The sequence below is a fragment of the Barbatula barbatula genome (genome assembly GCF_947034865.1).
Source record: "Barbatula barbatula genome assembly, chromosome: 25".
NCBI lineage: Eukaryota > Metazoa > Chordata > Actinopteri > Cypriniformes > Nemacheilidae > Barbatula > Barbatula barbatula.
In genome coordinates this window covers 7,238,816-7,250,867 of record NC_136788.1, presented here as the reverse complement: position 1 = coordinate 7,250,867, position 12,052 = coordinate 7,238,816, and the positions used below count along the sequence as shown (strand labels likewise).

The 12,052-nt window shown below is 38.8% G+C and overlaps 2 protein-coding genes and 1 long non-coding RNA gene across 4 annotated transcripts in view; 1 reads left to right on the top strand and 2 right to left on the bottom strand.

Annotated features, from left to right (window-relative positions):
• Positions 1-1,295: 1,295 nt before the first annotated feature.
• LOC306890733 (PHD and RING finger domain-containing protein 1-like) lies at positions 1,296-4,933 on the bottom strand. Its single transcript, XM_079450674.1, has 8 exons — positions 4,844-4,933; positions 4,018-4,128; positions 3,781-3,900; positions 3,516-3,703; positions 2,320-2,403; positions 2,065-2,198; positions 1,698-1,789; positions 1,296-1,576 (listed from the first exon to the last, which is right to left on the bottom strand). The coding sequence occupies exons 2-8, from the start codon at positions 4,109-4,111 to the stop codon at positions 1,374-1,376; spliced, it is 915 nt and encodes a 304-aa protein (XP_079306800.1). The 5' UTR covers positions 4,112-4,128; positions 4,844-4,933; the 3' UTR covers positions 1,296-1,373.
• Positions 4,934-7,381: 2,448 nt separating this feature from the next.
• On the top strand, positions 7,382-8,652 carry LOC306890624. Its single transcript, XR_013786289.1, has 2 exons — positions 7,382-7,578; positions 8,000-8,652. It is a non-coding gene; the product is annotated as an uncharacterized lncRNA (long non-coding RNA).
• Positions 8,653-9,202: 550 nt separating this feature from the next.
• The window catches only part of rassf7a (Ras association domain family member 7a), a 29,144-nt gene continuing 26,294 nt past the window's right edge, over positions 9,203-12,052 (bottom strand). For both annotated transcript variants that reach the window (XM_079450483.1, XM_079450482.1), the window contains exons 5-6: positions 11,853-11,939; positions 9,203-10,033 (exon numbers count right to left, since the gene is read on the bottom strand). In XM_079450483.1, coding sequence (XP_079306609.1) covers positions 10,002-10,033; positions 11,853-11,939 — 119 coding nt within the window. In that variant the 3' untranslated portion in view covers positions 9,203-10,001. The remainder of the gene's footprint in view (positions 10,034-11,852; positions 11,940-12,052) is intronic.

Genomic DNA, 12,052 nt, shown 5'->3' with positions numbered 1-12,052 from the left:
ACAACAGTATCTTAAATAGTTTAATTAACAAGTATAAACAAAACCTTAAACTTTAAAGATCCCAAACAATCTGTAAACAATTAGTTGTCGTCGCGAAATATACTTCTTTTAGCTCAGCTTCAACCTTCTTCCTGCACGTATTGTACATTTTTTAGATAAATTGAGTAAAAAACATACGGGAGGGAATGTGATATCTTTTATCGAGCGTTAGGATAAGATTCCTAAAGCCATCTTTTGTGACCGCGTTAATCGGCACCATATCTTTAGCCAGGTACCTTGTTATGGCGTCTGTTATTTCGCTGTACCTTCGTGAAGATTTGTCGTAGGGTGTGCTACTTTCAAACGCTGTGAGCAATTCAAGTTTGCTTCGATGCCAGTTGTGGTTGTTGTTGCGACGAAGTGGGTTCATCTGCTGACTTTTTGGCCATTGCATTCATCATAGAATAGTCTGTGATACCTCTTCAGGTGTTGATAGAGATTGGTTGTGTTGCCTCGCGAGGTCGACACAGACTTTCGGCATGTTTTACAAAGCACTTGCTTTTGAAGAACATCAGAATGTCGAAATCCAAAATAATTCCAAATATAAGCGTTGCTTTTTCTTTTAGGTACCAAGTCGTCTGCTGCTGCAGGACTTTGCGCTTCAGCAGACATAACTTTACTTTGTTACGAATTTGAACTGCTGCTCCTGCTCATCTTTTCCAAATGACGTTCTTTGGTAATTCAATAGCACGTGCAGTGTTAAAATGCCCCCCTTTGGTTAAACGTAAAATTGCAGAAGCAAACTGTCAAATACTACGTAGGTGCATTTGATCATATTTAAAGCCCTTAATCGAAATAATCGCAGCTTTTGCGATTTGAACATCGCACCCCTTCAAATTGTGATTTCGGTTTGAAAATGATTAATCGTGCAGGCCTAAAACAAGCAATCCACAAATAAGTCACAATCACTTCAAACATTAATTCTGGTCCCTAAACTCTCCTCACTAACCGAAATAATCACATAACCAAAAAACTTTGACTCAAAGTTGTTGAGTGCAGCTGTAACACGTCAGAGGAGACTGGCCCTCCTGTCTGAGTCTGGTTTCTCCCAAGGTTTTTCTCTCCATTTATTCATCGTTGTTGTTTGGGTTCCTTGCCACTGGGCTGCGTTGGCATGCTCACCGAGAATACTGATGATATCAGATTAGTTTAAGATTCTGTAAACTCCATTAACATTGCTTACTAGAACGGTCTTAGATCTACTATAACATGTACTGTATTGTGTTTTTTCTCTGTGTTTTTCTTTTTGTTTTGTTGTAAAAACACAGCAATCAAACCGGATTCGTCATTATATTAGCACAAATCTCAGCCCAGCAATATAATCAGTTAAGAAATTAATCCACAATTGTGATTAAATAGCCGAGCAAAAGCGTCATGCAAACCTCCGCTGCAGTTCGTGCCTGTGTGATGCGACGCCTGTTGACGTTGGCCCGAACCCGTTCGCTGTGCTGGGTCCGTGCGATTGCTCGGGTGGGTCTGGACTGCAAACGGCTGGTGGTGGGCAGAGAGCTCTCCTCCTCACTGACCTGATCTGACCCTGAAACAGAGAAAAAGATATCAGCAGATATTATTGATTAGCAGATATTAAATGACTAGCGAAACTGGCAGAGAGTTTTGTTAATATAATGAGTTATTTTGGAAGGTGAGATATGAATTACCTGAGCTGCGGTTGTTGGCGATGCATTCGGGGCAGAACCATTCTTCTACGGGTACAGCATCCAAAGGTGGTGTAAGACATTCCATGTGATACCTTCAGAAATAAAACAGAGGTCAGTATGGATAATAAAATGGGTATAACGCATCACGATTTACAATTGAAAAGCTTTTGCACTTTCTTTATGTCATTATTCAGGTGTAAATTATTACCCAGAGAACTACTATAGATTTTAATTCTTACGCATTTGAATGCAAAATGAGAGAATAAAGTGGCAGAACTTTTTTTGTCTCATGTCAAAAGCTTCTAGCTAGAACCCTTTTTAATACAAATACCCTGAAAATATAGTAAAGTTTTGATAGATGTCTTACCCGGCATCACAGCCATCACAAAGCAGGAGGCGATCTTCACGGTCTCGACCCCCGCATACCTCACAGCTGGTCTGATCCAAGTCCACATCTACCTGCTCCTCCTGCCCGGGTTTTACCGGTTTCTGGACTGCAATCTACTCAAACGCATATACACTCCCCATTACTACGGTACTTCTATTTAAACAACACAACGTGAAACAATGCTAAATGCTGTGTAAAAAGGCTACTGATGGAAAAACATATCAAGTGACTCACTGTTTTTTGGACTTTCCCGCCATGACATTTTCTCAGGAGAATGTTGTTGAAGACTTTCCGGTCCACAGGACATGAGTTGGCATTCTGAAAAAGATCAGAGAACACAAACGTGCTGTAACTGATTTGTTAAGACCAAAGCAAAAACTGGATAGATATTTCAGTATGTCTATAAATGTAAAAGCGTGCCTTTAGATAAAATGCTAAATAATTGTATAGAACCATTGACCACATTTACATGACCAATAATATTTTATTTCAGATTTGGCCAATATTCTGGTTGTGTATGCGTCATGTAAATGCAGGATATATACAGGAATCATGGAGCTAAATTTACACTTTAACTTACATTTACTATAAACTGATTGTAAGACGACTAAGCTCGACTAAACAGTCTTAGTTTGTAATAACTCCTATTAATGCAACAGTTCAGAAGGGTGGGAATTAATTGAGTGCCTAAAGGCTTGTACAAACCAGCGATAATCGTGCATATTTATTGCAACATTTAACGCCTTGTGACAAAACAAAGGGTGCCAATGTGAGTGTGCACACCGATGCGCAAAACGACAACAATGTTCACATGCCTGGACCTGCTGAGGTTAAAGTAAAACACAACTTTGTGGCACTCAGGCAAAAAATGGTCTTGCCGAGCACGCCACATAGCTTTTTGTTGTCGCGATGGCAATATCAGCTGCTTTGTTAAATAAAATTTAACATTGAAGCTGAACTTGAACCTGAATGATGATAATACATGATGACAAAAGCCTTTTCTCGCTACAAACCATGTTAGTTTTTATCAAGCATTTTTACCCCAATATAACTACGCTGTTTCACAAAAAACACCAGAGTTTCACCTCTTGGTATCTATACTCTTTGGCGCCACCTTGTGTACTGGGTATTTCTGTTTTTCTTTAAGCTTTTATTGTATGGACACATAAAACCAACGCAAGTGAATGGGGGCCAGTTAACAACATTCTTCAAAATATCTTCTATTGTCTTCTGCAGAAGAAAGAAAAGTCATACAGGTTTGAAATAACAAGAGGGTGAGTAAATGAGGACAGGATTATCATTTTTGGGTGAACTATCCCTTCAATTTCGATTCAAAATGTAATGCAAATATCACATTCAGAATAAGCATTGTGACTCGAGAACATAATTTTGAGAAAGAAACCAGTATCAATCTATCTATTCAATCTTACGTTTGACCATTCCAGAATACAGTCCAGGCAGAAGTAATGCTCGCAGGCCTCTGGTGTGGCCACAGGCTGCTCGTGGAATGAATTCAGGCAGATGGGACATTTCTCCGAGTCCTCATCTGAGCTCAAGTCCACTGCATCAGCGGCAACATTTCCTACAGCTCCCTCCAGGACCTTACAGGAGTCCTCATCTGGAGATACAGACAGCCATTAGATCACCTGACAAAGTCAAACTCCTCAACACGTTACACGACAAATCAATTCTTACCTTCACTGTCGTCATCTTCTTCATCTTCCTCCTCGCCATCCAAAATTTCCTCTTCAGAAGCATCTTCCTCGCTGTTCGTCTCTCCCTGCTCTGATTCTCCTCCATCTTCTGAATTGTCTTCTGGAATTTGATGACATGCGGCAAAAAGGTTTAGCATAAAAAGTGAAAATTCGGCAGAAATTTGGAGTACAAGGAGACTGGTCTAGCTGTTGATGCAAACAAAGCGTGTGTACTAACCATCATCAGAGACGATGGACATGGCAGGTCTTTTGCCTTTTCCGTGGGAGACGTTTCTGTTGATCAGCTCATCTTGACTGTCCTCTTCATCCATGGTTATGCATCAGTCTACTGTAAATGACACAGTACTGAACGATCAGAAGGGTATATATGAATTGTACACACATGTCATTACAGAATAAACATCATCTTAACCTACTGAATAAAGATGATCAATGTCTTGCATCACAGTGGACAATGTGAGCTCAAACACATTCAGATCAAAATACTTTTGTAAAGACTTTATAACAGTTAACTTAACTACACGCCTACTAAATCAGTGCAACTGAAATAGAAACTACCGACAACACAAACCACTGGTTTGGGTCACTATTTATACAACACTTAACCTTAGGTTCCCCAGAAACGCGTCTGCAATGTCATTTTAAACCTCACTGAACGCGAGACTCGATTCTTTATTTCTGATATCGCACAATGTTGATTTCGACGCTAACGGCTAACAACATGCTAGCTAACAAAATATCTCAAGTTAGTTCAAATAAGCAAAAGACTCCAACGAGGTCTCGATGGCAAGCATTTACAACATTACAATGTTTTAAATTAAGGCCAAATAGAGTAAAGATAGTGACCCTTAAGCACATGCATTAGAGCTACGGCTAAAGCTAGCACGCTAGATGTGTTTCTTGCCCTCAAGTCTAAATTTAACTCGTCGGCTATTTTTGTATTAATTCATGTGCAGGTCGTTTAAAAACAGCTTTTATATGCGATATAAGTCTCGTTTATTGAGTTAATTGGGGAGCTTATAGTGTTAAGTATTTGTACCTACCCAGTTAGGTTGTGTAGGACATTATTTGTGTGTTTTGAGGTCCACAGAGCGTTTGTCTTTGACGCTGCCGGCTGAAGAATGTACGAATGCTACTATGGCGAAGATACGGCTCATGGATATTAATTAGGGTTCGTGACGTTACCCAGTAGGCTTTAAGCGATTAGCCTAATATACCCTATTATGGTGAAGGTTATGACTATATTCATGAGCTAGAGTTTAAATAGTTAAAGGCAGTTTTTATGACAACCGGTTCAACTATTTAGCAGGTACAATTCGTTTAGTCAGCGTTGGTTGGTCTCTAATTCTCATATTATGAATAATTACGATGTTGTTTTATAAACCTTTACTTTTTATTACTATTCGATTTATAAACTTCGGAGAAACCGGTAAGTTTAGAAAGGCTTTCTTTGTTCGTGTGGTTTAAATGGGTTATATGGAGCGAATACGTGTTTTTCTGTGTCTATGGTGTGTTATAAGTTTCCCATGCAATACACCTCGTGTAACCACACCCCCACAAATCTACGTCAGTTCGCGGAATGTTTTGAATAAGACCGCCCAAATGTAAACGTAAGTAAGGTGGGCGTACCTGTCAGTACAATTGCTTTGGAACCTGATGTTCCAAATATGGTAAGAGGCGTTACCTTTCCGTCTACACGCTTGCAGTATTCAACCAATCACTACGCACTGGTCAACTGGCCAATAGTACACCTCGCTTTTCAGAACGATGAGCTTTGTAAAAAATGTGCGCTTTTCAGAGAGGCGGGGCAAAGGGGAGATACAAACATGCACGGTATGTGGAAAATACAGCCTGTTTGAACCTTAAAGCCACAATATGTAAATTTGCACCGCTAGATGGTGCACTTTCAAAACAACAACAAAAAGCGAAGCTAAATTACGTTATGTAGGAGAGTGGAATTATGGGACATGTAGTTTTCACCATCCAGAGGCGTATGGAGATCGCCCATCATGTTAATGGACGAGGTAGTGAATACATTTTATTTTATGTCATCGTGGCATGAATTAGCTTGCAAGAAATGTGGAATGTAATGCTACGTTACTGTATACAGATGCTGTATAACCACTTCCGCATTTGCGTGCTGCTGTATTTTCTCCAACCAGAAACTGAGGGTATTGCAGCGCAGCGGATGTTAAGTCACTGATATGCATTACATTTACATTTAGTCATTTAGCAGACGCTTTGATCCAAAACGACTTACAAAGAGTTCGGGGAGAAATAAGCGTTATGTCATAAAAGAGTAGTACATTAGGTGCAAATACAAAGTTACTAGTTTAAACAAAAGACCTCTACCTGTTGAGAGAAGCGGGTTAATGTCCAATATTCAACAAATACAAGGGACGGGCCATTGTTTTAAATAGGAATTTCTCTGGATTTGCACATTCTTGGGAACATACAGGATAATTTAAGTATACAACTGCATGAAAAATAACACACTGTGCAAGTGATTTTTGGATGTTTCACAACAAAATTCTTCCATATTGTGGCTTAAAACATGTGTACACATTGTATTAAATCGAAAAGAACGAAAATATTTAGCAGACCCATTTAATGAAAGCTTCCATTCTCTCTGACTTTATCTCTCTCTCTCTCTCTCTCTCTCTCTCTCCCTGACTTTCTCTCTCTCTCTATCTTTCTGACTCTTTCTCTCTCTCTCTCTCTGACTTTCTCTCTCTCTCTCTATGTCTCTCACTCTATCTCTCTATGACTTTCTGTCTCTCTCTCTCTCTCTCTCTCTCTCTCTCTCTATGTCTCTCACTCTATCTCTCTCTCTCTCCCTCTGACTCTTTCTCTCTCTCTCTCTCTCTCCCCCTCTTTCTCTATCTCTCTCTCTCTCTCTCCCTCTGACTCTTTCTCTCTCTCTCTCCCCCTCTTTCTCTATCTCTCTCTCTCTCTCTCTCTCTCTGACTCTTTCTCTCTCACTCTTTCTGACTCTCTCTCTCTCCCTCTTTCTTTCTCTCTCTCTCTCCCTCTTTCTTTATGTCTCTCTCTCTCTCTCTCTCTCTCTCTCTCTCTCTCTCTCTCTCTCTCTCTCTCTCTCTCTCTCTCTACGCAGCCTTCGTACGTGCACATCCACACAAGCTTCATGGCTTTGCTACACACAGCCGAGCAGAGTCGACCCACTTTCAAACCGCGGGTGGAGCTCGTTTTCGTAAAACCATACAAAAGCGTCACATATGTGCCTCAAATGAGCATTTTAACGTCGCCAACCGCTTTCAAATCTAAAGAGAAGAGAAAAAAGCATAAAGGATCAGACGCATCTTCAGCCACAGAAAAGTGAGCGAACTGATAATGGTTCGTTCCTAAAGTACGACGTGCAAAACAGAACGCGCCGCACCCCGCTACACCTCAAAGAAAGTCCACTGAACGCATGATGGACACAACCACGCCCCTTCTGCGCTGTAATTCGATAGTTCCATCTAAAGGGCGGGCTTTCTCGCGAATGCCGCGCTGCCCATTCGCTGCTTTTTCGTATCTCAGTGTTGATTTGCATAAGCAGGTCAGGTTGCAGTTGCAAGGGAGTGGGCAGGGACGGGATCGCGCAAGTGAGCTGAACTTCGGCTCTCGTGTAGTGTACTAGTCACAATTTGGTACTTTATTGAGAAATTAAGTTCATAAAGGAAAACATATCTTTCTTCGTATTTCTTTAACAGGACGTCAGTGTTGGCCGTTGAATCCTCGCTTCTTCCAGTAATTAAAGGGTTTATTGGAATTTGATGTGAGTAACTGGCTTTTTTTGTTTGAGATTTCAAATCAATTTATATTTATATCTATAGATACATAGAAAAATAACATTGTATATCATGATCTTACTTTTTCTGTCTATGCATTTAGATAAACAATTATGCAAAGATGATACAGACAGACAAATACACAATATAAGTATGATCGATGTTTTTCCAACAGTGGTCATTTTTTTATTAAGCAAATGAGAAAATAGGATTAACTGTTCACACTTCTCGTATATTCAAACTTGTTCGGTCGTTTGTCACATGGTCGAGGCATGGAATGCAATAACCACGTAACGTCAATATAAACAACATATATAATTATTAAATCATTTCCCAGCAACATTCAATGTTCTGCTGAATGCATCAGCTGGAAAATGATTGGTGATAAAATGTGTATTTTATTTTCAGTTTTTTTACAGCGATCTCCGTGGCATCGTTTGAGAATGTTTGATTTCTGAAAGCAGGTAAGCCACTGACTAACGCACATTGCGCCTATTCTCCATCACACTGTGCGTGTGACAGCGGCTAACCAGCTTTTGGATGCGTGCCTGACTTCGTGGGAATGTCCCACGACGGATAGCCTACATACAGTCACCCAAAGCGACACTTTTGGGAGCACGGTTATGGATCTTAACACGCAAGATGATCAAATGTGTATCTGTAAGTGGACTTGCAATCGAGTCTGCCAAATGCATGGATGACTGCAAATGTTGTCGTTATGACGTCAGGCTTAATGTACGTGCGGGGCGTCACAGTCATATCTGCTATATCATACGTGTCCTTGATCTAGATGTGTTTTGTGTAACATGTTGTATTGTATGTGTCATCGTTTGACTTGTAACTATAGGAGTTATGGGGTATTTATACCTATTATTTGCATGTGAACTTTTGAACTTGTAGCTTTACGTAAGAGTTATAGTTGGATGTGCTGGTGTAACTGCAAGTGAGTTACAACAACACTGATACATACTGTAGCTTTATAGCCAACTTTGTGTGGTTTTGTGTTTATTTATAATACAATTAAACGTTTGATTATCATTTTGAATAAAGGTTACAGTGTTTATTTTGCTTTGTGAAATTATTAGTGGTAGTGTTTTAGATTTGGTCTATTTAAGATTTTTGTAAATAAAAAGTCAAATTTATTTAGAGTTGAATTAATGTAAAAAATTCACACAAATTTTCAACTTCCTTGTACGGTAGCAAAGATTTGTGTCTTGCTTGTAATGGTACACTGTAATGGTAGCGGCCCACTTTAGGAAATTTGTCATAGTTTACAGATTTGATTGAATCACTATTGAACCATCTTTCCCTTGAGGTGTAATAATCCTTCTCAGCGGAATGAGTTTATAATGCATTTCATTCTGGAATTTCATGACCTCAGCCACACCTTCAGTTCCTTCTTCTACTCTATAGTTTCTGTAACTGTGTAATGTATACACGTAGATATAGTTGTCATACAGGACTGGTAAAGGCCAGCCATATGACGGCTGTGATGATCTGAGGTTTATGTCAGAAAGTTTCTTCATAATCCACTTTTATACCCAATTATGAAATTTCACTTGCAGAGCTATACATTATTGAAAAATAGTAAACTGACAAAAATATACTTTTCAAATAATCTATTAGACAAAGATACTACAATGAAGCTTTAAACATAAACATGCTCACACGGTGCGACTGAAAAATGTTTCTCTCATTTCAAACAAATACTTTTCAGAGAATCCTGTAAATTATTCAATATTTTTTAACTCTCCAATCTGAATAGATATACAGCGTGTGATTAAGCAAAGAGATTTTGTAGAAAAAAAAGGTGACATATAGAGGAGACATATGCTGTAAGTTTCGAACAAGCAATTCTTTTGATAAAAATGCAATGACGGATGACATCTGTGAATTGAAAAGGTAAGGTGTGTAACTATTCGACACACAAATCAATACGAAATCAATAACTTTTAAAGAAGATTTGAGTTATGATATAGAGTCCTTCACTTTTTTTGACCACCTGGGGCGCTTGGATAACACATATCTATAGTGGTGCTAAGTCTAATTTAGAAAACAGTTTTAGTACTTTCATCATTTTAAACATTATGATGGAAAATGAAGAAGACATTTTTACAATTGTGCATCCCATTTAAAACAACTCCCTCATTTAAAACCACACCATTTATGCACAGTCTTTATTGTATTTAAATACATTGACAAAAGTTCATGATTTCAAGATAAAATCTTCTGGTCCTATTTTACAGTAAATACATGAAATCTTTGATTTGTACCAAAAAGTAGTAAATATTTAATTCATATATACAGTTAATATATAACATACGGCTATATTGACATGGACAGTTAAGAAAGAGGGGTTGAGTATATAGCAGAAAGTCATTACAGATCCTTAGCTCTATGATTCAGGATTTTACCGCCAAGGTGATTCGCTGGATGTCAGGACTGCAAGACACAGAAAAGCACATTGAGTGATGCTTTGGGTTCGGTTTGCTTACACTTTAAAACCGTGACATTGCAGGTACAAACAAACACGAGTTGCAGGGTTCATGCACATGGCAGCCGAGAGTCAACAGAATGAAACTTCAAAGCCCCCAAAAAGTCTAAAAATGTGTGTAGCTGTTGTGTATATACACACAGTCCTAGCTATAGCCAATAAACTTAATTACATCGATTATTGATGAATAATAAATACATGGCATGGAGGTGTTGGGATGTTTTTTAAGGACAAAATATGAATTGTCACAAATAGACGTTCCAACACAAATTGTGGGGAACAGGTTCACCCGAAAGAGTCTCCCAACACCAGATATTAAAGGTAGAAGCACATTTATTTTATGCCTTAAAAGGAAAGTTCATTCTGTCATGATTTTTTCACCCTCATGTCATTCAAACTCTGAAACACAAAAGAAGATATTTCGAGAAAAGTGGTTTTGTGTTCATCCAATGGAAGTCAAGGAGGTTCAATGTTCGGCTACCAACATTTTTCGAAATAAGTCATACACGTTCGAAATGACATGAACAGGAATAAATGATAAAATCTTTTTAATTTGTGTGAAGTTTCTCCATAAAGTCCCGATAATATGGAAATTGTATTTTTTTCCATACCATTTCAAGGCATTTTTTCAACCAGATTGCACACATGCGTGTGCCTAATACATTCCATGGTTGAGAAATGTTAGTAATATTGGCTGTCTACTATTTAAAAACTCACAAAAAAACATTAAAATATACACAAAGTCCTTGATTCTGAGCCACCTGATTTACAATCATTCAAATGATTCTTGCGTATTATGTATGTTTATTATGTACAGTTTTTCAATGTTTATTGTACATTCAGAACAAAACAAAATGACTGATTTGGATTAAACAAGTGGAATTAATGTGTCAGAAAGTAGCATTATGCCATTAGATATAGGCCTACACGCTTTTGGGAATAGTTCTCCCAAAAACACAATTTTGGCACCATTTACTCGCCATCATTCTGTAACAAACACTTTCTTACTTTTGTGGAAGTCGAGCATTAGCATAACCATTGCATTTATATTTTGGAGTTTGACAGCCCCTCATCATGCAATATAAACAGGATCCGCTATAGTTTTTATGGGTGTGCGTCCCACCATCATAGAAAGCTGAACATTTGTTCTTGGCTCTGTGTGTAATTTACACATTTGATTGAATTGATCTGAGAATGAGCAAAACATTTTTGGTGAATAACACACCGCTTCTGTAAAAATCCAACATTCAGCTTGTTAGACTCACAAAGTCAATACTTCGACACAAGAGCAGATAGAAGAAAGAGCAGAACCCAGGTGGAAACACTTTAGTTTGCGAATCAAAGTCAAATAAAGATGTAACTTGGATCAAACCCCCAAAACCCCAAAACTAAAGTGTTAAGCACAGATTAAGGTAACTCTTTTATTTGAAAGGCACTATGCTCACTTTGTAACTCTGAAAGTTACATATTTACAAATAATCTAAACAGCAACCACAGTTCCACAAGCTGCAGTCAGTATGTACAGTGACTGAAATTATACAGTCAAGTCAGGTTTTGATCTACAGTGACGTCATGGAAGTGAGTTTATAGAAACTATACATAATGCCTTTCAGCTAAAGTGCTACAGTCACACGTTTATCAAAAGAAGGCTGTTAGAGAAGAGCCACCATGCAGGCACCTTCACCCAGAGACAGCTGCCACCGGTGGGCAGGGCGGGGTTGAGGGGCGGAGCAGACAGAGAAGCAGCAGGTTGTCACACATACACACCCTCGGGGTTCAGACTGGACACCAGGGGGTTCTGCAGGTTACGCGGGTGACCCAGAAACTGTTTGGCGGTGGGTCGCGGAGGTGAATCTGTGGCAAAGCAAAAGGTCGCCGGTAAAATATCAATCAAGTATAATGAAAAGTCTACATCTCTACTGAATAAATGCATACATGATGGATGAATATTCGTTTTTGGGTGAAGT